Genomic DNA, 25,819 nt, shown 5'->3' with positions numbered 1-25,819 from the left:
TGTTTTTTCTTTTTTAATAAATTTGCAAAAAGTTCCACAATATTTTCTGTCAAAAAAAAAATACATTTCTGGCTGCAATGAAACAAAGAGTGAAAATTTAGTAAGGGTTTTTTTCTAAATACATTTTTTGGTATATCAATCAACATTGTGGTAAACTTGCGTTCATCATGGTCTCTACTTTTTGGGATGAACCATGAAAGTGGTTATAGTTAGTTGATGACAATTAACTTTTTACAGCAGAAGTTGAAGCCTTTCAACAATGAAAGATGCTATCGAGTTTGTATTATGGGAAATGTAGTAGTAAGGGTTCTTGGAGCCTAAATGCATACCAGGGGCTAAAAATCTGACTATCTCAGCCTTTTGCTGCTTTGACCATTCTTCTCTATTATGAGTCCATCAAATTTATTGAATATTATATCACTGTAACATGTAGAAAAAGCTCAGTACTTCAAAAACCAAAATATTGAAAAAATACATTTCTGGATCAGAAAAAGCAGTTCCTTTCAAAACGTTTTTTTTGTGTGAAAATAGACAGCTTTATTGAACAGATTCCTTTGAGCAGTGTGTGTGTGTGTGTGTGTGTATCATCTGATGTGGACGGGGCTCTGTCTGAAGTCCAGTGAGTGCAGGGAGGTGGCCAGGGCTGCGTGTAGGTGAGAGCTGCTGAACCTCAGGCAGTACACCGGGCTGCTCACCGGGTATGAGCTCAGCTGGAAGAACTGCACACAGAACCAGATCATGAAGTCACATCAGTTTGGAGTATCGTGTTAAACATCTATACTCATATAGTCGTGCCTCCTGCTGTGAGCCGACTGACACCCACTGCTACTTCGATTATTATTATTAGTCACATTACTATCCCTATTTTCATGGCTATAATTCTACTGTAATAATTGCTGCTGTTATTATAAGTAGTCTTATTATATGAATCATTTATGTCATATACATTGAATGTGTTGTATCTCTGTTATGCTGCTCATTCTGTACACATGACATCTATTGCATTCTGTCCATCCTGGGAGAAGGATCCCTCCTCTGTCGTTCTCCCAGAGGTTTCTTCCTTTTTTCTCCCTGTTAAAGGGGTTTTTTAGGGGAGTTTTTCCTGTGCCGATGTGAGGGAAGGACAGAGGATGTCGCATGTGCACAGATTGTAAAGCCCTCTGAGGCAAATTTGTAATTTGTGATTCTGGGCTATACAAAATAAACTGAATTGAAATTGAATTGAATTGAATTACTCATTGAGGATGTGATGTAGGCGACATACCTTCAGGCTTTGGGTCTGCCGTTTGTCCCAGAGTCGTACGACGCCGTAGTACGAAGAGCCGCTGGCTATCATGTGATTCCCGTCTGTCTGGATGCAGTACAGCGCGCTGTCATCAGGCTCCTCCCACTCCATCACACACTTCCTGTTTGGGAAGGATTGGAAGAGTTTACACACGCTTTGAGATGAAGCGCCGCATAGTGTCCGAGTCTAAAATGTTTTTAACTTGCAGAGATATTTTTAAGTTGAAGGCAACTGGGTTTCCTGTAGACATACTGAAGAGAAACTTATTATATTTTTGACCAGAGGCATTGAGGTCTTTTTTGTGTATAATTTTTTAATAATAAAAAAGTGTATAATTCCCATAGTTGTAATACATTATAATCACTGACACAATGCATCATAATGTGATTATATGTTATAGTCATTGTTGTAAATGTCAATAAATCTATGCAAGAAGAACACACACACAAAACCTTGTAAAATGTATTTAGAGTAATTATTATAATCACCTTATAATGCTTTATTAAGGTGATTATAATGCAAATAAAAATGTAAATACACAAAGTAAGTAAATTAAATGTATTGGACAATGAAGATTAATTTAAGTGAAATAACGTCAGCAGATTTAATATTTGAAATCCTTTGTAGTCGCCAGTCGTTAATGATGTAATTCGGGGGAAAAATAGAGACAAACTTCTGAGACAGTTATTAAATTTAGTTTTGGTTTGATTTTAGACAGTTGTTGATTTCAAAAGAATTTCCATTATTGAATTTCCATTTAAACTGAAGGAAATATTAATTTATTACTCATTTATTTTTGTAAACTAGGGCCTAGTCCAAATGGACACGGTTGGGTTTTTGTAAACTTAGCTTTTCTTTGCATTTTGGCTTTTCACCTGAACCCAAACAGCCTTTGAGGTCACTGAACACTGAGCTTTTGTAAAACTCAGGGCAGGGGTGAAGATTTTCGAAGACAGGAATAAAATGAGGTTTTGGATTGTAATTCCAGAGTGTATATGCACACTTACCCTTCCACTATATTGAGTCACAAAGGCGACAGAATAGGCTACAGAGGTCACTGCTACATTATCCAACGCTCCCATAATACAGATACAGACACCTCTGTTTAACAGACGAGCCACCTCTCTGACCATTTTTAGAGTGAGGACAAAGGAGGAAAACCCCCAGTTTGAAAACAACACCCGTATACACGTGGACAATCGCCAAGGTTACGCTAGTACACAATTGGAATTAATCATTTGATAGTTTAACAATTGAACACTGTCTCCAATTTCCCTATGAAGGCTAAATTGCAAAAGCTGTTTCAAGGAACCTTTCTATTCATTTATAGTTACACAGCAGCACTGTTTATGTTGAATCCATGAAATAAAGGGAAACCAGCTGATCCAACTTAAAGTGTCACAGTTCCAACTCATAAACCTGGGAAATAAAAAAAAAAAAGTAAAATGTAAAAAATGTAGAGATCTAAAATCTTCAAGCTGAGATCAATGAAAAACCAAAGTTTTAAACATTTGCTTCTCTGTGTGGATGTTGTGAATGCTTGGAAACAAAGCTGAAACTCAATGTTGTTTACAGGAAAAACTCTATACTGTTGTTAACAAGGAGGTGAAGCTGTGTGTGTGTGTGTGTGTGTGTGTGTGTGTGTGTGTGTGTGTGTGTGTGTGTGTGTGTGTGTGTGTGTGTGTGTGTGTGTGTGTGTGTGTGGGTGGGGCTGGCTGAGTGAGCAGCAGAGCGGGGTTGTGGTGGCGGTGGTTAAGAGAGGGGAAGTATTTTGGGGATAAGTATTTTCTGCCAATAGACATCGATCCTCCATTAGTGCAGCCTCATCAATAAGTGATGGAGAGACACCAGGGGCAGACAATGGGGCAGCAGAGACGTCTGGACACACAGACACACACACACAGACACACACACACACACACACACACACACACACACACACACACACACACACACACACACACACACACACGTACAAATGCACGGTCTAATTCTAGAACACGGGGAGGTCACCCATTGTCATTGCATCGTGAAGGTGAAACAAGCACTTAACTCAAACTGTGTGAAATGTGAAAATATCCTAATGAATTAGGGCTGGGTGACACGCGATTGTCTGAAATATGAAGAGAAAAACTCTTTATGTAGAAATCAAAATCTCAATCAAAGCATTGCTGGAATAATTCATATAGACATCAGTCATTAGTAGAAGGATAACATGATGGCATCATATAGTCACATAATTATTAGTGAGCTGAAAGTTGATGAATGATCATTTTTAAATATTTCCCAGCCTTACTAAGCTTTGTTGAAACATCACTCCTCCATATCTGGATTCCATTGAACCTCATTTGAACATGCAAAATCATTTCAGCTTTTTCTCTTCTTCATTGAGCCGTGTTCAATTTATTAAAGGTAATAATTGGTGAAAATGTAACTTCACTTATCAATTAAGTGACACTAGATCTGATTTTCATCACCAAAGACCTATTATGCTATTTTATATACCGTTATGGTTGGGTGATATGGTTTATAACTTCAGAAAATTTAAACGTTTTCACGATCAGATCTATGTTTTTTTGCGTGTCGCTATATATTCATATAAAGCACTGATTTATGTCAATTTTATGTTTACAATACTGTGATTAAGTATTAAATTATTGCAAGATTAACCAAAGACAGACAACCCAGTCTGGTTAGTTTATCTATAGAAAGTTAAAGCGCTCTATCACAACATAGTAAAATACATAGATATGACAATATAAATTGACATATATTGTGATTTTATCGAACTAAATGTGACTTGTTCATAAAAAGGAGAGGAAAACAATCCTTCATTAGATGTATTTAGCACCATGGGAACCATTTGTTTTTTATCTGTCATAATGCATTTCTCTTTGGTGGTGAGCCCCCAACTTCCAGACAACCTGAACCTCCTGGATGACCCTTTTTTTGAGGCCAGTTCGGTTTGGGCGCATGAATTATTGATATCTAAAGAGGGACCCCCCTCTGCCAACCTTCGCCCCGACCCAACCCCTTGTGAAGTCCCCAGAGCGATCTGCCAATCAGATCTGATTTGTCTTACTTGACTGATCCCCCCCCCCCCCGAAAATATCCAACCTGAACCTATAACCCCTGCTGTCCAAAATAAATGATTGGACCTTTAAAGTTTGAATACTTACGACAGTTAGCATGATCTGTCCTCGTGCAGTAAACGTGTTGAGTCTTTGTTAACTTATTGACAGAAATCTATGCATTTTCCTGTTAATTCTGATCATTTGAATATATATATACACATATATATGTACATATATATATTCATATATTGGAAGGGGTTGCTGGTGGACTACAAAGCAACGTAGGATGCTGTAAATTTGGCTAAACAGCTCAAACAAGGCTGGACAAGCCGAACTGATGATTTTTGCAAATTTTCTTTTTTTCTATGAACTATAAAAACAACGATCTTTTCATTCATGAAAAGTTGAAATTCAGTTGTATGTTCATAATAAAAATGTGACTATTAAACAACTTCCTTTATTTTTTTTTAACTGCACGGAGTTGTCAAAACCTTGCTTTTGAGGTTATTCCTGCACCTTATTTTGGATTTATAGTGTGAGCCTGTGACGTAACTGTTTGTTTCACTGTGCGCACAGAATATAAAACTATCATGCGGCACATGTTTGTTAATCTGACTGGCTAAAAAATTGGATGTATGAGACTGACTAAGGTCATGGCCTAAAGGCTGGCTGATAAATCGTTGCATCTTTATTCTGGCGCTGGTGATTTTCCTTTGCTGCTCGCTAAAGTCAACTGCTTTTATTTTCTGCAATTCGACTTTGGTCAAATTTTCTTTTAACACTTTCATGGCTTACATATCAGCAGACAGTTAACCTGCTTTCAGCTCCTTCTCCTCAACTCCCATTATTTGCATGGTTTCCATACAAACTGACGATGCAACTGCCTACTGGGCTTAAAGTAGAAACTAACATTTCAAATGCTTCCAGTAATTACACTTCAACCCCTTATGATTGCTTACACTTCATCTGACACTTCAACTGCTTCAAGTGCTAACTTCAATTGCAATCCCAAACCTCTTAAAAAATTAATGTTCATAGACCCCCTAATTCTCATAATAGGGGTCCTCAATGGTGTCAGGCGTGGAGTGGTAAAGGTCTGAAGCACTGTACAGTGGATGCACTGTAGGTGTCACTATTTGCCAAACAGATCCTACAGGGTCTCAGTGAGACTGAGACCACCATGGTGGCATACCCTGGGCTTAGTCGGAGGTCCCACAGTCGGATGAAGGTATCGTAGCCGCAGGTGAAGAGCTGGAACGGAGACTCAAACACCATGTCCAACACACCGGCACCGCGACGGAACTCCAGGCCCAGACTGCTAACACACTCCGACCTGGTGGGGGTGGAGGAAGATGAAAAGGAAGGAGAAATGAAATCTGGGAATCACATATGCATACATTTGGATATGCAAATTAAGAAATTAAAAGAAAAATGTGACAAGGATTTTGTAAAAAATGGAGAGTGTAATAAATAATAATAATAAAAAGAAAATACCAATTTCTAGTTTTGCTTTATTTTAAATGAATTATATTCAACCTAAAACTACCTTTATAAGATTTATTTTAACAGTTAAACTTGAAATGACAAGGTAGTACAAATGTAAACTTTAAATTTAATTTTTTACCTCTTAACTTGAGATTTCATTAAAGTATTTCTTTATTTTTTTCTAAAAGAACCAAAACACTGACAATAAGGAAAATCCTGGGTAGATTATATTGAGAATAAATATGAAACTAAACTTAAATTGTGAACTCTAAACTAAAAAATAAATCAGGTTTAATTGAAATCCAACACTATTAAAACGTTTGTTTAGTCAATGCTAATCTTTTGAGGAAACCATAAAGTGTAACCTTGGTTGGATGGGAAAAAATGCTTATGACTCTCCCAGCCCAAAAATAATTCATAGACAGTTACTGATTTAATTGGTTAAATCAATTAACTTTAGCTGATATTTTGAGATTGTTTGGGAGTGAATACAGCACAGAAACGTTCTCACAAGCTCAGTGCTCTGCTTTACAGAAACACACATCTAGTGAAGCCACTTTAACTGCATTCAGTATTACACAGTACCTACAAAGAATAGACACACATTTACTGTGACGAATATAATAAAGGCATGGTATAGCCCCTGAACACGTATGGTACATCCATCTACCATTCCATTTTTCGCCCATCTTGGGCACGGTCATGGTGGCAGCTGGGCCAGAACCCCCAGCAAGACAAGATATGAATTCCTCCCATCTTATTCTGGGTCTACACCCAGAGGTCGCCTACCAAACGTAGATTCCCTACTGGCTCTTTTACCACAGTGGACCTGTACGACGTCCTCATTAGTGCTGACCCCTCATCAATCTGCTTGTTTTATGCTAACACTTACTCTCTCTCGTGAACAAGACCCTGAGATAAGCCAGACATCCAAGCCAGAAGACACAATTGTCCATTTCGTCCATGTCAGTACCGACTCTCATCCCGAACGCAAACAGGCCCGAGTGCGTACTGAAGGTCGAAGACTGATTGAGCCAACAGAACCACATTGTCAGCAAAGAGCAAGGAGCAATTCTGTCCTTCCACGGGCTGCGCCTTCCTATCCTTTCCGGGATAATCACAAACGGAATGGGTGACATTGGACTACCCCGGCAGACCCCAGACGTCCAGTGAATACATGCCTGAATGTCATCTAGCTATCAATCCAATTAGTGTCGGGGTAAATCAAAACATAAAAAGTTGGTTGGAAATCACTTATTTGTGTACCTTTTAGCAACTTCATTCCACAATTTATTTTTTGCATTATAGAAAATTGTACACCTGGGCAATCATAAACTCCTATTAAGACAGTGCAATTTAATATCCTTTCATCACTGTTTGTGTAATTTTCCAGAAACCAACAACACTATTCATGCATGAAATGGGAATGTCTGTTTTGACCTTATCCAGTGAATTAAATTGACAAACCAAGAAACTGTATCACATTGATACAAATGCATAAAGTCTCACCTTTTACACTGAACTGTCAAATCCTCCTAATCTCAAAAAAATCATTGTTAAATTGTTTTATCCTACCATGAACTGGGCGGAAAATACTTGTAAATATAAATGCCATCATATATATATATATATATATATATATATATATATATATATATATATATATATATATATATATATATATATACAGTACCAGTCAAAAGTTTGGACACACCTTCTCATTCAATGGTTTTTCTTTATTTCTATTTTTTTCTACATTGTAGATTAATATTGAAGACATCCAAACTATGAAGGAACACATATGGAATTATGTGGTAAACAAACAAATGCTCAACAAACCAGAATATGTTTTATATTTTAGATTCTTCAAAGTAGTTGAATGAGAAGGTGTGTCCAAACTTTTGACTGGTACTGTATACATATACTATTATATATGGCATAATAATTTATCACTTTGTTATCAATATTACCTATACCAAGGATTATGTTTTCGGTTCAAATATTTTGTCTGTTTGTCTGCAGGTTTACAGAAAAAACTACTGACCTGATTTCCATGAAAGGAAGGTTGTAGCATGGATCACGAAAGACCCTGTTACATTTTGGAGTGGATTGGCCTTTACTGAGATCTGCAAGAGTCTTGTAGTTACTAATATTATAATTGCTGTGTTGATTGTTTTTTAGCTACATTTTCAACAAAAATGTGTTAACTTGGAATCCACACTGACCAAGCCGAGTCTGGGTTAGTAAGTGTGGGACTGTGGATACGTACAAGTGATAAATAAAGTTTGTGTGCCTGGGTTGATGTGGTGTGACCTCCGTGTGTGTGTGTTTTGTGTGTGTGTGTGTGTGTGCGCGCTCAAGTCAAGCTCCGTGCAGCACCATGCTCTTGTGATCACAGCCCCGTCCCGCCTGCTCCTCGCCTCTTGATTATTGGAGAATAACTTGCACTCAGCAGGGCGGATTATTGCAGAATAACTGTCTCTTTGTTGCCACTTAATACCCTCCATGACCGTGACTGTGTGCGACTCTTGCACGTTTGATACCTGCTCCGTAGCAACCATTTAAAGGAGGCCGCCGGCCTTGGCGACCGGGCAGCCCCCGCGCTGCCACTCGTGCCCCCCCTCCCTCGCCCCGGAGCTCAATCCACAGGGCTCAGGCTGGTAATCCCCCAGCCTTACCCCGGGGGGGCCTTCTTATTGGACCAGGGCTTTCCCCACAGGGCACCTTATTGGGTGAGAGCTTTCTCATTGCCGGGGTCTCATGACTAAGCCCGGGCCAATGGGGAGTCTGTGATGAGGCTGAGTTAGTGTCTGTGTGGGGTAGCGACCCCTCATTTTCCCCTTACCACTAAAACCCAGGAGCTTAGCACATGCCACACAAAAAGAAACCCATTCAAGCCAAAGGGATACGAGCCCGTTCATTCATAACTAAATAATGATGTCTCCATCACAGCACGGGCCACTCCAACTAAAAAGAGATCATCAATTCATAACCCCCTACCCTCGGAAATCCTTCAAACAAGATGATTACAATCATGTTCTGAAAGTCAAAAAACAGTTACAAACACCAAAATGTGAAGGAAAAATAAAAGCCGGGCTTCCATAAAACGGAGCCGACATCTGCACGGGGATCTTAAAGCCAGTAATAGCACGATGCGAAACGAGCTGCATCGCAGTGCAAAAACAGCAGGGATTCTCAAATTGGTAGGTCGCTGGCTTTTATGAGGCGGCGTGTGATTACAGGATGGAGGCATGAGCGTGTAATCTGTCAAAATGACTGTATCTGTCAGTGAGCATGCGGCGCGATGTTTCTGATCTGACCATCCTCTCTCATCGCTTGTCTGGGTCGAGTATTGTTGAGTACCTGGGTCTGGCCCCGAGCAGGTTTAAAAACACAGCCCACTGGCTGAGTCACAGCCGCCGCACACAGCATGTCCTCATAGCCTCGGCGATGAACTCCCCAGAACAAAAAGACAACCCCAAAATATTGGGGAAAATGTAGTAACGCCATACTGCATGTAAATTATTTTATAAGCAGCCAGATCTCAAAGATATACGTGAAATGGCGGCAATTGCAACAACTCAATCACTTTGGATCCGTTATTGAGGTGGACACATGAGTCCCTGGGTTCGACAGAAATACCTTTTTAATCAAAGATTGCCTGTAGGGAGGTAGGGGTGGATAGTGGATGGTGGGGGGGGGGTCAAACATTGGACTTTTCATCCAGAAGTATTCTTGTTCTTGTTATCCTTTAAGTTGAAGAAGTAGCTGGCAATCTAATGAATGGAGTCTGCTCCATTGGCGGTTTCACATCATTTTTCAGCACTCCTAAAAAAAATGCTAATAATTATTATTAATAATTAGGCTAATAACTATTATTTTCTGAAGTCATTTTTAGCCCTCTAACATTAGATGTTGCCTTCTTGTCTGTTAGAAACAGGGGACATACAATTGTGGGTTCAAATGGCATTTCTTTAAAAAAGTTTAATATGTATATGACTTCTCTATAAAATCAACTGTAACTCGCTTGATTGTGAACCAATTTAGATGAGATTTGGCTTGTCAATAAAGTGAGAAATATAACATGATACAGGTTTCTTATTGGAATTGAATTTAACTACTGGGGGCCGGATCTTATTAGCCCTGTGCCAAAACATGAACCTTCTGAATAACCACAACTTCCTCTGGGACATGCAGGCTCTGATCTATGAATACTGTGGGCAACATCACAGGTACATTGTTCAGAATTTACAGTTGATGTGTTGCTGATTATACATTCTTTTCTAGCTGAATGCAATATGTTTGTTTGGGATTGTCAGTGCACAGAGGGAGAGAAGAGGACGGAGAGAGAGAGAGAGAGAGAGAGAGAGAGAGAGAGAGAGAGAGAGAGGAAGCAAGAGCAGGTGAGAAAGACGAGTGAAGTCAGGATTGTTATAGTGGCAAAACAGTAAATGATTAGGCGAGAAAATAACTGACATTTAATCTTTTTCTTTCTTTGGAAATGTGTACCTTACTGAGTTGCTCTCATTAAAATACATGACATAATAGTACCATAACAAAATACTTTATTATGGTAATATTATTCGTTATATTTTTCTGTTAAAAGATGTTAAATTATCAGCCCTAAGTTAGCCATAAATCACCATAAACACGAGGTATGAATAACATTACAAACATACAGTAGGTCAAGTGGCTAATCAATGGATGAAAAAGCTGAAATATATATGGCAGATACCACTCTGATAAAGACAAATATATAAGTAATACTACATTATTTAATTTTGATGGTTTTACAATGTAATGATTAATGAGGGCAAACTATAAAGAATAGGAGCCAGACTGATCCTTAAAGCCTCATGTAAAAACTAAAATGACAAAGATTAAAATGTAAATCCTGAGTTTCAGACTTAAAATCGATTTGCTACTAGAGAGCGAAGCAGTTTGAGCTGCAGCTTCTTTGTGAGATGGTTCAGACTGGTGGCCCTCCTGGGGGGGAGGGGGGGGCTCTGACTTAGTGATTGTTATGAGGGGGCTGCTGGCTGTGTGACATACAGGGTCTAAGTCCTGATTTAAGCCTGTCTGGTCTCTCCGCAGGAGTCAGGTTGGCTTTATAGGGGCCACACACACACACACACGAGTTGTGAAAGGAATCATTAATGAACTGACAATGTCGAGGGGAAAAAATAGAAGAAGCTGAGGGCATTATCCTTTAGTGGTGAGACGGCCAAAGAAAAGCTGTGTGTGTGTGTGTGTGTGTGTGTGTGTGTGTGTGTGTGTGTGTGTGTGTGTGTGTGTGTGTGTGTGTTGTGTGTGTTTGTGAAGGCTGAGCTCTAAACAGCAGCCCGGGGACGCCTTGGGAAAACAGGCCCTTCTTGTCAAAAGCCGTCAGACAGGTAGAGAAAAGACGCCCCGCTGAGGTTTTTACTGGCTAAAACAAACAAGAGGGGAGCAACCTGCTGCACGTCCGTCCAATTTACCCCGCACCTCTGAGCTCGCTGTGACAGGAATGCAAGCTTCCCTGGCGGAGAGAGGGAGGGGCCCTTCTACAACGACCACCTTTTTAAAAAAAAAATGTTGCATACGCGCGCGCCGCCACAAAGACAATGCCCGCTGCAATTTGTATAACAGAGCGTCCACCCCGACGCAGACATTTCACTCTTTTCAGTGTCAGGAATGTGAGGAATCCTAGCCTGGCCATTTGTAGTGTGAAAAAAAAAAAAAAAAAAAGGGCTCCTTTTTTTCTGAAGGAACAGAGGGGACTCTTGGGAGTCGGGGAGCGACGGTCAGGGTCCTTGCTCTTTGATGCCGTCTTCACCCCCTCTGTGTTTAGCCATGAGCGAAGACGGTGTGAAAAAGTCGGGGTGCTGCTCCACTGGCGCTACTTCTGTGGGATCCCCCCTCTGTACGGCTGATCAGAAGAGCTCTTTGTCCCACCGAGATGACAAAAAATAGTGAAAAAAAGAGAGAATTGATTGCAACGGAGAGAAAAAGAGAAAGTGTTAAATTAAATTAAAGCCAAAGAGCTCAATGGAAGCTTTTCAACCTGCAGTTAGCCAATCGGTGCCAACCAAAGGAAAGTGGACAATAGCTGGACAACTTGAGGAAAAATATATAACTGCAATTTTTCTGAACTAAACTGTGATTGTGATTATCATTTTAACTTTTTATTTATTTTTAAACCCAGGCCTGTGTTGGAACTTATTTCTAAGAAAAACTGATCAAAGTTGCTTGTTGTTAAGGAGCTTACCTTAAAGGAGCTTAAACCTTACTAAAGTTGTTCTTCTAGCAGTTTACTTTTTACAGTTGGTTAAAAAAAAAAAAAGAATCTCAGATTTAAACTTTCAAATCGCAAAATCAGAGTAAAAACTACTTATTGCACAGCATGTTTGACTTCTGCTTATCACTGAGCCCCAATTGCAACTTTTATAACAGCACATCCAAAATAAAAATAAAATGTCTTTGATGTGATTTGACTCCTGGCAGTGAGACGATGCTGCCACTATTTTCCACAGAGACAGGAAGTGACTGCTGGAATCCTTCCTGGAAGCTTGTGGTCTCTTTGCTGTGATCTGGCAGCGGCGGCAGCAGCAGCTGTTTTTGCCGGCTGTTGTTCGGCAGTGCAGGTGTAACAGTGTTTTGGCTCAGGTGGCTGTCGGATCAAAGGAACATGGTGTTGCGCTAATGCACAGGGTGGAGGCTGATGCTGGTGGGTGTGTAGGGGCAGACGGTGCTGTGTCATGGCATGGGAGGAGTAGCTTTCTGCAGTGGCTGAAGCCAGTTTGTCTACATGTTATTATTCCTTACAACATGTCACATTTTGGAGTATTCTCCATTTACAATTTCTTAACAATAAAATAATATTCTAAATCAACTTACAGTTTGAGAAAACATCTAGAAAAAGGGCCAAAAGTAGGCTGTTGCAACAGCACATTAATGAGTCTTTTCAAAATAAACTTCAAAACGTCTGTTTACTTAGTTTTGAGGTCTAGTAACGTAGAAAACAACCCAATCTTGGGTTGGGTTAAAAATAAAATACATAATAAAAGTAAGGTAAAATAAGTAATAATTGACTTGGTTTCACATGGGATACCTATAGTGGTCTCCTGGGTGAAAGTCTGCATTTGTTTGCATACAGCGGCTCCTAGAAATGATCTCCTAAAATAGATTTGCTTAGTTTTTAAGTTTGATTACGCAACAAAACTACTTGGTTAAGTTTTGGAAAATATTGTGGTTTTGGTTGAAATAAGTATGCTTCTACTTAACATACACATTAGAAAATAACATGGTTAGTTAAGTACGTAAGATATGTAATAAAAGTAAGGAAAAATAAGTCAGAATTGACTTGGTTTCACACGGGGCATCAACAGTGGTCCCCTGGGTGAAAGTCAGATTTTTTTGGTTTAGGTTTGCTTAGTGTTTAGGTTTACTTACACAACAAAAATACTTGGTTAAGTTTTGGAAAAGATTGTGGTTTTGGATAAAATAAGTACACTTGTACCTTACATATGCGTTAGATAAGAACATAAGTTACGTAACAAAAGCAAGGTTAAATAAGTCAACCTTAACATAGTTTCATGCGGGACACAAATAGCGGTCTCCTGGGTGAAAGTCTGTGTTTGTTTGAGTCGTCCATCCGACCCCACCTCTTCCTTGCTCTTCATACTACGCCAGTTGCTCGGGCCCTCCAATACTGACGTGGATGGGTTTACATTGGAGTCAGTTGAAAGTCTGGTGTTTCTCATACAGACGCTTAAGGGTGCCCTCGGGTCAGCATGGTGTAGTAATCATGTTATGAACTGACACATTTGGCCTGAATGGATAGGCCAAGCCCAATGGTGAAAATGGACCATTTTGTAAATTTGGTATAGAGGCATCATCCTTAGAAAACCCCTATTTAACTTCTTCAGTCTTAAGCAGTAAAGATGAAAGATGTACTTCTGAAGGTATTGAGATAACTAATAGCTAAACATTATACTGACTGTAGAATAGAAACCGGTTCTACAGAGGTGATATTGGGTCAACTGATTCTCCACATCCCTTACATTATGCAACTCTTGAACAGTTTTAAGTGCTTTCGACATATATGATAAGAGTAAACATGAACAATGGGCCCTGATCACCCTCACCCTGCACCCATCTGACTGTACACCCACACACCTGCTATGTCTGTGTGAGGAGACACCCTCAGGGTGCTTGTTTTCAAGGACGACAGCAGCAAAGACCACAACCAACCTGTCCACCTGCCATTCATGAGCAATACCTTTTTAAAAGAAAGCTTAGACGAGAGGGAAACTCCTTTGGTTACCGACATTCTTTGATTTGTCACAGACTTAGAATGGCTCCTGTACCGCTCTTCTGACAGGCTGGCAGATAGAAAGGCTCCAGCTCATTGCTAACATAAAACTAAGGATCATGTCCTAACTTGCTCTTCATTCTTTTTGCGTTTTTTTTTACTAAGAAAGTCCAGCAACACGTGTTCATATCCGTTTGATACATGCATAAAGTCTTTTCAAAATAAACTTCTGTATAACAGGATACAACTCAATTAGGTTTAAGAAAAGATCGTGAAATACTTAAGTGAGGTTTAGGAAACAAATTACTTAGGTATGTTTGGGAAAGAAATCCCCAAATATTTAGTGAGGTTTAAGGAAAAGATTGTGAAATACGTAGTTATGTTTCAGGAAAGATTGTGAAAGATTTAGGAAAAGATCTTGAAAGGTTTAAGAAAAGATCGGATTCTCGCGATCTTTATTTTGCCTGGTTCAGGATTAGGAATTGTTGACGCAGGATATCTGAAAATTACAGCTCATTCATTTTCGTAGGTATAGCTACAAACACTGTATAAGAACAGCCTGAATAACGTCCTTTTTTTAGACATAAAATCATCTGTCTGTTAAAAAAAAGTCACCTTCTTTGTATTCAGACAAAGTTGTAAACCTAATCTAACGTCCAACTCGGCAAATACTGGAGCTTGGTCAGTAACCCGTGGCGTCCGATACTAATGCACTGACGCAACATTAGTATCCGTATAACACATATAAGGCTTTCTTTCTTCATTATCAGACAACAATAAATGTTATCTTCCAAGTATTAGCTGATAAAGAAGCATGAATTATTGTATAGTTCCTGAAGATTATGTGAACAAAGAAATAAATCACTTTGACTTTTGAGGGACACATGCATTTTCTAGGTCCGCTACACCTTGTGACCATGTCAATTCCCCCGACCACCACCTGCAACCTCCAGCACAACCTGCCCGCCCATCCCTTCCTTCCTTCCCCTTCTCCCCGTGTCTCCCGTCCTCTCCCCTCCTCGGATTTCCAGGACATTTGGGGCGCAGGAAGCAGCTTTTTTTGTGTTGTGTCGCGTCGGACCGTTTTAATTGGCCCAGGTAAAGCTGGGAATTACAGCGGCCTCGGAGGGGATGTATCAGGTTTAAGCCTCGCTTTTCAGAGACAGGAATTTTTCAAGAGGCCCCCCTCATTTTGAGCTGCTCCTCGCTCAAGAATAGCGCGTCCCATGGTGTGTGGAAACCTGCGCTTCAAGGGGCCACGCTGTCGCCGCGTAAGAGCTCTGATGCAGTCATATTGTACGTTTGTTAAAAGTCACATCAACAGAAGCCATGTGGGAACATTAATCTGGCAAATTAGGAGCTCAGCTTCTCCATAATCACATTGTGTTTAACCCATAATGCACTGGACTCAGTAGAGCACCTTTTCTGTATGAAGACACAAATGCATGTGTGCAAAAGGATTTACTAATGATGATGATGACTATTATGAGCGTGTCTCTACTGAGACAAGGTTTGGTTGAAATGGCACGACTAGAGTGGAGGAAGAGGAGGAGGAAGAGGAGGGCGGGCTAGTCTACAAGGAAGCCAGCAAGGTGAGGCAGTGAAAGAAAGAGCATAGGTTTTGTTAGGGACTGTGTTTAATGCACAGTTGTGTACGCGTACAAACTGAAATAGCCCGACTCTGCGAAATGTTCTATCCCTCTGTCATTAGACAAAACTGTGTTTACATTCAATTTAAATTGATATTTATAATGTCTATGATAAAATGACCCACATTCAAATATCTCAACTCATGCATGTGCATGCTACTAATGTCAAAGATGATACATTTTTAGACTGACACAAAAGCTCTATTGCTATTTACACCTTGGTTGTACTTAGAATGGACCTGATTTCCCGAATTATTTTTGCCGATTAAAGGTGTTTGATTAAAAAAAAAGCAATATCTAAGCAATGATCAAAATAAACAAACAACTTACTTGTGTATAAATAATATACTGTATATTGAGATATAATATGGATATAGATACAATATCGGTTGAATGATGTTGGATCAAACCAGCAAAGTTCTGCAAGAGGAGGCTGGGTTAGTCTTTAAACTATAATATTAACTGCCTCTAACCACCGTTCATTCATCACTCTTAAAAATAAAGCCGCTAACTAGAACCATACAGGGTTCTTCAGCTTGTCCCCATATGACAACCCTTTTGGGGCCCTGGAAGGACTTTTTATAAAGGTTTAACCTGGAACCCTTTCAGGTGGTTCTACCGACAACCCAACATAAAGGGGTTCCAGATGGAACCTTTCCACCTTTGAAAGGTGCAAACAAGAACCTACCTAATGGGTTCTACCGAGAACCTATTTGTATTCCAAGGGTTTCATCTAGAACCGACAAAGGGTTCCTCATGAGGCTCCTAAAAGGCCTTGGCTGAGCAACCCACAACAACCATGGTTCACGATCATAGTTTTTATACTGATGCATGTATCATTCAGCAGGAGACGTATGAGGGATGATTAAACATCTGACGTGTTACAAGTTACAGCAATGCTGTAGCATTTCAGAGCAGCTTCTCGACTTACCGTTCAACATCCCAGACGCGAAGAGGGGAGAAGTTCTCGCAGCATGCAGTGCCCGTTACAAAGGATCTGTATAGAGAGAGAGACAGAGAGACAGAGAGAAGGGGAGACAGGCAGAGAATGAATAGTCTCACACAAACCACCTAAACCAGCCGAGATCTAACTCTGGAAAAAGTGTTAATGAAAACATTGTAAAATGTTATCATTCGTATTTCAGTTAGCCCATACTAACTGAATAGGATGACATTCATAAGATTGGCTACAAATATATCAGAGTTGTGAATGTAGAGTGTCCCCTAAACAAAGTGATAAATCAGTGATATCAGTCAATAACCGCTACATCTGATGACCAATATATCGTGGACTGTATATTTGACCCTCTGGGCCAACTGTTTACCTTAAGTCTTGTTTTCAGAAGTTTGTATCTTTCACCAGTGCATGCTAGGGATGCATTATTTGCATTATTTTCATCTTTTATTAATTTGTCAATTATATTTTGATGAATTGATTTATCATTTAGTGCAAAAAATATATATAATAATAACTCCGTCGAGAACAAAATTTGCTTGATGCCTAGCCTCCAAGTAGTACTTTAATGTCAATAACGTAATGTAATAACTTACTTTATAAAGTAACAATACCCAACACTGTTGACCACTAACAGTTTCATACTTTATATATCAGCCTGCTGAATGTATTCATGCCTGCTTTTAAAGTCACACTTTTTTAAATTTCCCCCTTTCCCACCGATTGGTGTTGTAGTACTAAAGATTGGTCTCGGAATTGGACGCATTATTACCCAGTTAAATCTTGGTCTCTGAAAAAGAGGACTCTGGATTTTATTTCAAGAACACAACTGCGGGGATATATCAAAACTCACCTCTTCATGAAGTACTACCCTGAGCCTTCCTCGTAGCACTTATTGTATTCGTATTAGTTTGTTGCACTTATTGTATTCGTATTAGTTTGTTGCACTTATTGTATTCGTATTAGTCTGTTGCAATTATTGTTTTTTTCTCTGTCTGTAAATATAATATTTCAGTTATTGTTGTTTTTTCTACTGTTTTTTATTTTTTTTATTGCTTATTTATAATACTTGTTTTATTTTATTTTTATTTTTCATTTTTTATTTTTTATTTTTAGCTTGTCTTCTTCTACTATGTCTCTTGTGTGCACTTTACTCTACGCTGTTGTAAGTCTGCAAATTTCCCCGCACTAATAAAGGATTATCTTATCTTATCTTATCTTATCTTATTGTTTTCGTAGTAATTTGCCTCTGCACTATACTTTTGCTCTGGTTTATGCTTTTAGATGCTTGTTTAAGAAAGGAGATGCACTTATGACTTCTGGTGACTAGTAGTTCTCTTGAATACCTATGTTGAATACACTTATTGTAAGTCGCTTTGGATAAAAGCGTCTGCTAAATGACTGTAATGTAATGTAATGTAATATCACTAAACTGCCTGTGCATTGTCAGATTTTTCTGTGATTGCTCATAGAAACTTCATTTGTTTTCTGTGGGTGTTTTTATGGGAATGTGCATCTTTCAGATCAATTTGAGGGGTGCTTCTGGTTTACATATTCCACAATTTATGCTGAGTGTGTCATGCAGTGTGGAACTCGCACTGGACTTGGTCTTGAGTTGGTCTCAACACCTCAAAGTCTTGGTCTTGTCTAGGTCTCGGTATACTCTGGTCTTCGTCATGGCTTGGTCTTGGTTTAAGCGGTCTTGACTACATTTATTGACTTAGTTTAACAACGGTTAAAGTTGTAAAAAAAAAAAAAAAAAAAGGGGGGAAAAAAGGTGATTTTTACATCATTATGTAAGAGGAAGACCATTTTGGTCACATCTGTCGCTTTTGTCAACTTTTCCCATAAAAGTGCACTTTAGTGGTTGCAGTTGGCATGCAGAGGAGACAGAACACACACACTGCCATGTAGGACTTGTCTACCACTCTTGGGTTTAACACAAAGAATGATTCTCCTTCCTTGTCACATAGCAACACACACACACACACACACACACACACACACACACACACACACACACACACACACACACACACACACACACACACACACACACACACACACACACACACACACACACACACACACACACACACAATCACACACACACACACAATCGTCCCTGCCTCCATCTGCCAAACATTGTTTCCCAGCAGAAGAAAAGAGGAGAAAACCACAACAGTCGTGATCCTTTGATTGGAGTGGCAGGTTGGAATTAGCAGCCTAGGTATGCACGGTGAATACCACGCATGTGGAGAGGTGGGGGAGCAGTGAAAGGAGAGGGGAGGAGCGCTGTGGGAGTGGGGCTGACGGGGTGTGTTGGGGTGTTAGAAGCTATGTAGAGGGTGGGGTGGTGGCCAGGGGTGCTGGTGGTAGGGGGGCTTCTGTTGGGCCGGGCCCGAGTCTCAGGGCTTAGCGCCCTCCTACGGGGTTGACGGACAGGGGGGAGGGCCCACCTTTTACACACAGAGATAGTTACCGACAAGTGCTGTTGGCTGGATGATGAATACTGTAGATGGAGGAGACGGAGGCAGAGGGAAAAACTAAACTCCATTTCTTTGGATGAAGCAGGTGGAGAAGGGGGATAGCTACGTAAAGTCATATCTGTTGAATTCCAAGTGAAGCTAGGACTTAGTAACACGTCACCAGGATGCTACCATGACAATATTTTGTCCCAAAGTTCTGGTAAGCCAAAAGGAGTTCTCTGAAGTTATGGGCATCAATTCAAAGACTGTGGCACTTAAAATTCATACATTCTCCACTTATTCTTTACCATAACAAACAAGGACAGATTAACCCTCTGAAGCAGTTTTGGGGCCTTATTCGCTCCTGTCACATTTTTTTTCTCTGTAGTTCATGATTTTCACTGCAATATAAAAGTCCTGCACCTCTATGGAAACAGAACAACCATGGCTAGAATAGAGAGAACTCAACAAAAAAAAAATGTCTGTTGTGTCGTATGACAAAGTTACAATGCCATTAATCCTATAAAAGAAGAAAAAAATAAGTAAGTTTGATGATTAAAAGCAAAAAATGAAATCCATATGGCCAACTTTATTTCAAGTTGGCACAAGTATTAGCAATGTTGGAAAAAAAGGAGGCTCCACAAACTATATATATATATTAGGCTATTCACATTTTTTACAATCTCTAGTAGACTGCGGTTTAATCGAAGTTTCACTGAATTTATTACACGTGACTGCTGAGGAGCGCAGAATTTAATGAATTTGATAGGATCTGTTTAGAGTAAACGGTTTATTTGGGGCAAAAATGTTGTAGATTCATTTTCTTTTGATGAAATATCACAATTTTAAGTGTCGGTTGCGTTTTTTGATGGAAGTGTTCAAGTGTTCAAGGACCGTTGGAAAGTTGAAGATCTGACAATTACGACAGTTATTTTCAGCTTCTGGCTATGATAAACGGTGTAGTCTGGAAAATTGTCTAAAGAAAACATGTATTTTGGGGTTTTTGGGGTTCAGAGGGTTAATGCTGTAACTACGTTAATTATGAATTAACAGGACTATTTCATTATAAATAAACCAGAAACCAAATTGACCATTCTGTAAATGAATGAACTGATGTATTAGGTAAATTAGTTTTCTAAAGAGCTGGCCAAACCCAAAATTTTAATTTTAAAAATACATTAAACTAAGAACAGCAACAGCTGCTCAAATTTGATAGGGACAAGAATGCCAAATGTTTTGGTGTTTTTACTTGATAAATGAGAAAACAATGAATCAATAATGAGAATTATAATTTCTTTAATTTAACGCTGCTATACTCTTTCTAAACTGTTTTCTAAACCAGCTTTAGAGGAGAAGTAATCTAAGTGTCTTTTTTGTTATTTCATTGGCATGTAAAAATGACTAAAATATGCATACGTACAGTGGATATAAAAAGTCTACACAACCCTGTTAAAATGCCAGGTTTTTGTGATGTAAAAAAAAAAAATGAGACCAAGATAAATCATGTCAGAACTTTTTCCACCATTAATGTGACCTATAACGTGAACAATTCAATTGAAAAACAAACTGAAATCTTTTAGGGGGAAAAATAAAAAATAAAAAAATAAAATAATGTGGTTGCATAAGTGTGCACACCCTCTTATAACTGGGGATGTGGCTGTGTTCAGAATTAACCAATCACATTCAAACTCATGTTAAATAGTAGTCAGTACACACCTGCCATTATTTAAAGTGACTCTGATTAATCCCAAATAAAGTTCAGCTGTTCTAGTAGGATTTTCCTGACATTTTTCTTAGTTGCATCTTACAGCAAAAGCCATGGTCCGCAGAGAGCTTCCAAAGCATCAGAGGTACCTCATTGTTGAAAGGTATCAGTCAGGAGAAGGGTACAAAATAATTTCCAAGGCATTAGATATACCATGGAACACAGTGAAGACAGTCATCATCAAGTGGAGAAAATATGGCACAACAGTGACATTACCAAGAACTGGACGTCCCTCGAAAATTGATGAAAAGACGAGAAGAAAACTGGTCAGGGAGGCTTCCAAGAGGCCTACAGCAACATTAAAGGAGCTGCAGGAATTTCTGGCAAGTACTGGCTGTGTACTACATGTGACAACAATCTCCCGTATTCTTCATATGTTTGGGCTATGGGGTGGGGTGGCAAGACGGAAGCCTTTTCTTACCAAGAAAAACATCCAAGCCCGGCTAAATTTTGCAAAAACATACATGAAGTCTCCCAAAAGCATGTGGGGAAAATGTGTTTGAACAAGGTTGAACTTTTTGGCCATAATTCCAAAAGGTATGTTTGGCGCAAAAACAACACTGCACATCACCCCAAAGAACACCATACCCACAGTGAAGCATGGCGGTGGCAGCATCATGCTTTGGGGCTGTTTTTCTTCAGCTGGAACCGGGGCCTTAGTCAAGGTGGAGGGAATTATGAACAGTTCCAAATACCAGTCAATTTTGGCACAAAACCTTCAGGCTTCCGTTTAGAAAGCTGAAGATGAAGAGGAATTTCACCTTTCAGCATGACAACGACCCAAAGCATACATCCAGATCAACAAAAGCATGGCTTTCACCAGAAGAAGATTACAGTTTTGGAATGGCATCTGTGGGGTGATCTGCAGAGGGCTGTGCACAGGAGATGCCCTCGCAATCTGACAGATTTGGAGCGCTTTTGCAAAGAAGAGTGGGCAAATATTGCCAAGTCAAGATGTGCCATGCTAATAGACTCCTACCCAAAAAGACTGAGTGCTGTAATAAAATCAAAAGGTGATTTATGCAACCAGGTTATTGTAAGTTTTTTTATTTTTCCCCCTAAAAGATTTGTTTGTTTTTCAATTGAATTGTTCACGTTATAGGTCACATTAAAGGTGGAAAAAGTTCGGACATGATTTATCTTTGTCTCTATCTTTGTCTCTCTTTTTTACATCACAAAAACCTGCCATTTTAACAAGGGTGTGTAGACTTTTTATATCCACTGTATCTCCTGAACAGAGATCATAAACTTATGAGGATTGTTACTCTTGAGGGTGTGACATTGCTAACAAGTCATTTTGCAGTTTGCAGATAGACCGATGACCTTATGAAGATATGTATAACAAAAGATTCCAGATATTTTGTTCAGGGACTGAATATTCTGTATATTCACAGCAGAAAGCACATTTATGTTGACCCCAAGGTTAAATCCCTGCCTGTTAACCACAGTGAAGGGACGGAAGCTATTAGCTCCAGCTGTGGTAGAGCCATAGGTCAGGAACACTGTCAGAATGCGACCCGAGTCTTAGCCTTCGTTCAAACAACACAACCAGTGACTGCTGTCATGTTGTCACATTCTCTTTCTCATCCTAAATGAAGGATTATACAGTAGTGATTTTTTTTTTTTTTTTTTGCATTTTGTTTAGAGAACCAGGAGTGATGATGATAATTGACCTCATCAGAATGTGAAATGTAGCTTCTCTTACCAGCAGTCTGCTTTTATTTGCCTACAGGGTGGGCCAGCATACGTATCTGACAATGTGACACTTCTTTGATTCATGATTGGCCGACAGAGATAAGCACTAACATATCATAGAGAGAAATATTTAAACACTTTGAGGCCCTGATCAGGTGGAAAGTCGTGGTGTACTGCCTTTTTTTGTTGCACAAACAGACATGCATTTTTTGCAGTATGCTGTGTCTTTTTGTAAGGCATTTACCAAAAACATGGTAACATTAGCTTAACACAAACTCAAAACTGCATGCTAACTTATAGTTAAAAGTGCAGTTTAAATGACTGAAAGCAACTTCCCAGAAATCTCAAGTACTGGACAAATTTTCAGAAATGAGTCCTGACCCCGGAATACGAGTTAGCATTTTTGAACTTCCGGTTCCCTCTTCTCAAAGTCAATGTCTTTTTTTTAATGTTGGTTTATTTTTTAAATATGCCTGAAATAAGTTCTGTGATTAACACAAGCCGAAGCAATTTAAAAAAAAAAAAAAAATTCTACGACATAAAATACGTCAGTAGATATCACACTCATTAAGCTGTTACGGGTTTGCTAACAAGTTGCTAAATTAGAGGTTCATTTATAGCTGTAACGTTAGCCTTTGACTTCGGCGATTGCAAAATGGTGTTCATTTTTGAGGATAATCTCACTGAACAAAACGCGTAAAATATCATAAATGTTTGATTGCCACAGAGCTAATGCTAACTTCCTTGGTTGGCCTTTAAAAAGACATAATACCTGCAGCGCTCTAGTATTCTGCAGTTAAGTATTTCGGTGTACAGTAGAACTAACAGTAAACAAGGTAAAAGAGAGAGAGAGACGGGAAACCAGAGGCAAGAAAGGTCCCAGGCCAGACCCAAAGCAGGGATACTTTAGTTTAACGCCATTGCCTAAAACCCCAACGCCACCGAGGCTCCCCAACACAATAACCAATTTAATAATAGTGCGTTGCTTTACTTAAGAACCGCCATGCAAGAACCACATCATTAATTCTGTCCCAACAATTTAAGAAAAACCTAGGCCCTCAAAATGGTTTGGTGATGTCGACTGGACTGTGTTCCGTTCGATACCTTTAAGGAGTAAAAAGTAGTATACCATATTGGATCAACACTTTTATCAAATACCCTTAATAAAACATTGATATTCAAATAAAATTCATCCAAAAGGGCTCCCAAATCACTTTTCTAAACGGTCGTAAAAAGACTATGCAGCGGTCCATACTGTAGCAAACATGACGCTGTTGGCATCGAAACATACACTGCCAAGGGGAGAGGTTAGGAGTGGGATATATTTTGGGGGTTGAAGGGGTGGCAGGCCATGGTTGGGGGTGGGGGGTGAGGACGTCTAAGTGCGGCATACAGGCAGCTGTCAGGCCCATTAAGCAGTGCGGCCCATCGGCAGGCCCTCTGTGATTAGTGTTGGGTAAACTCATTTATGGCCCAAATGGGTCGGGTGGGGCCGGGACCAGTATGCACGGTGGGTGACCTCTGACCCCGCTGACACAGGATACAATAGGGTTACGGTCACACTCACTATCTGGACCCTATTACTCTCCATTACTCACATTACTCACCCCTCACTGGGTCGCGGCGCTGGCAGAGGCAGGACAGAGGACACCGGCCATACAATGTTCTCCCCCTCGTCTCCCCCAAGCTCTCTCGCCCCGCTGAAGGGCCAACCAGGCCTGATCTGGGGTCAGAGCTTGCACTGATATTATAGCTGCTAAGGTCAGAGCCTCTCTCGCCTAATGTGGGGCAAGTGTCCCCCTAAACACACACAAACGCGCACACACGGTCATATCTCTGACCAAACAGGGTCCCCGATGTGTTCCTCCCCCTCGGTCCTCCTCTCATCATTAGCAGCATGCTGGGCTGCTGCCGTTTGGGTAACCTCATCAGCTGGCTGTATTATCTAAGGGCCTGTGTGGCAGGGTCACACAAACCGACGGAGTCCTCAGTGGGAACCCAGCCTCACACACACACACACACACACACACACACACACACACACACACACACAGACACACACACACACACACACACACACACACAGACACACACACACACACACACAGAAGCACAAATCACAGAAATGAAGGGAGGGAGAGACACATCTACACACGTTCACAGCACTGTCATGTGCGCAAACACACACTCGGCAGCAATCACACACACACACACACACAGACGCATACAAAGTGTGAGAGCTCCTGCTGGGAGTTGAGTCCAACAGTACCAACATTGTTAGCTCCAAATCAACACGCCGACCGCACAGGGAGCGCCCCGCTTTCCCAAGACCACCACCAACACACTGCTGCTGCTGTCCAGACTCTCCCCATTCACTGATCCCAGCTCAGCACACCCAAAACAATATGGAGTCCCTCCATACATGTATTGATCAACAAGTGTGTAGGAGTTTAAGCTGCTAATAAAAAGTGGATTGTTAAGTAGGTATGTGCAATATAGCGATATTAAACAGCCACAGTCGGAGTCAAGAAAGGTTACAGATCGAACACCCCCAGACAGTGCCAACTATGTGGGACGGGCAAGAAAATGTAAAAATGGCACCAGGGTCCTTCATCACTTTTTCTCCACTGGAAGGGCATCCTAGAGGGCAAGTCAGCCAATTTTCTTCACTGGAAGGACATCCTAGACGGCACTCGTCATATGTTCTCCACTTGAAGGCATCCTAGAGAGCACTTCATAAAATTGTCTCCACTGGAAGGGCATCCTAAAAGGCACTGCATTACAATCCCTCCACTGGAAGGGCATTCTAGAGAGCAGTTTCGTCACATTTTCTCCACTCAAACGGCATCCTTGATAGGGGTCACGCAGGGACGCACCAACGTCGTTGCCAAGGTGACCGGACAGTCCCACATTTTCTCCACTGGAAAGGCATCCTAGAGGGCAAGTCAGCAGATTTTCTTCACTGGAAGGGCATATTAGAGGGCACTTAATCCCTTTACTGTGATATTAATAAAGTGAAGATGAAGTTCTCAGTACCAGTTACAAAGCGCTTACAGGCTCGTGAGTGAACGACATGCTAACATGCTGACGGATTCACTGTTCTCTCTTGTTTTTTGAGGATCTACAGTGAATAAGACTTAAAGCACACGT

The 25,819-nt window shown here is 40.2% G+C and overlaps 1 protein-coding gene across 1 annotated transcript in view; it reads right to left on the bottom strand.

Moving 5' to 3' along the window:
* Nucleotides 1–449: 449 nt before the first annotated feature.
* The window catches only part of fbxw4 (F-box and WD repeat domain containing 4), a 42,212-nt gene continuing 16,842 nt past the window's right edge, over nt 450–25,819 (bottom strand). The window contains exons 6-9 of the mRNA XM_054600269.1: nt 16,718–16,783; nt 5,552–5,692; nt 1,265–1,406; nt 450–719 (exon numbers count right to left, since the gene is read on the bottom strand). Of these exons, the coding sequence (XP_054456244.1) occupies nt 585–719; nt 1,265–1,406; nt 5,552–5,692; nt 16,718–16,783 (484 nt within the window). The 3' untranslated portion in view covers nt 450–584. The remainder of the gene's footprint in view (nt 720–1,264; nt 1,407–5,551; nt 5,693–16,717; nt 16,784–25,819) is intronic.

The sequence above is a fragment of the Anoplopoma fimbria genome, chromosome 6 (assembly GCF_027596085.1).
Source record: "Anoplopoma fimbria isolate UVic2021 breed Golden Eagle Sablefish chromosome 6, Afim_UVic_2022, whole genome shotgun sequence".
In the NCBI taxonomy this organism is placed as follows: Eukaryota; Metazoa; Chordata; class Actinopteri; order Perciformes; family Anoplopomatidae; genus Anoplopoma; species Anoplopoma fimbria.
This window is presented reverse-complemented; position numbering and strand designations above follow the sequence as displayed.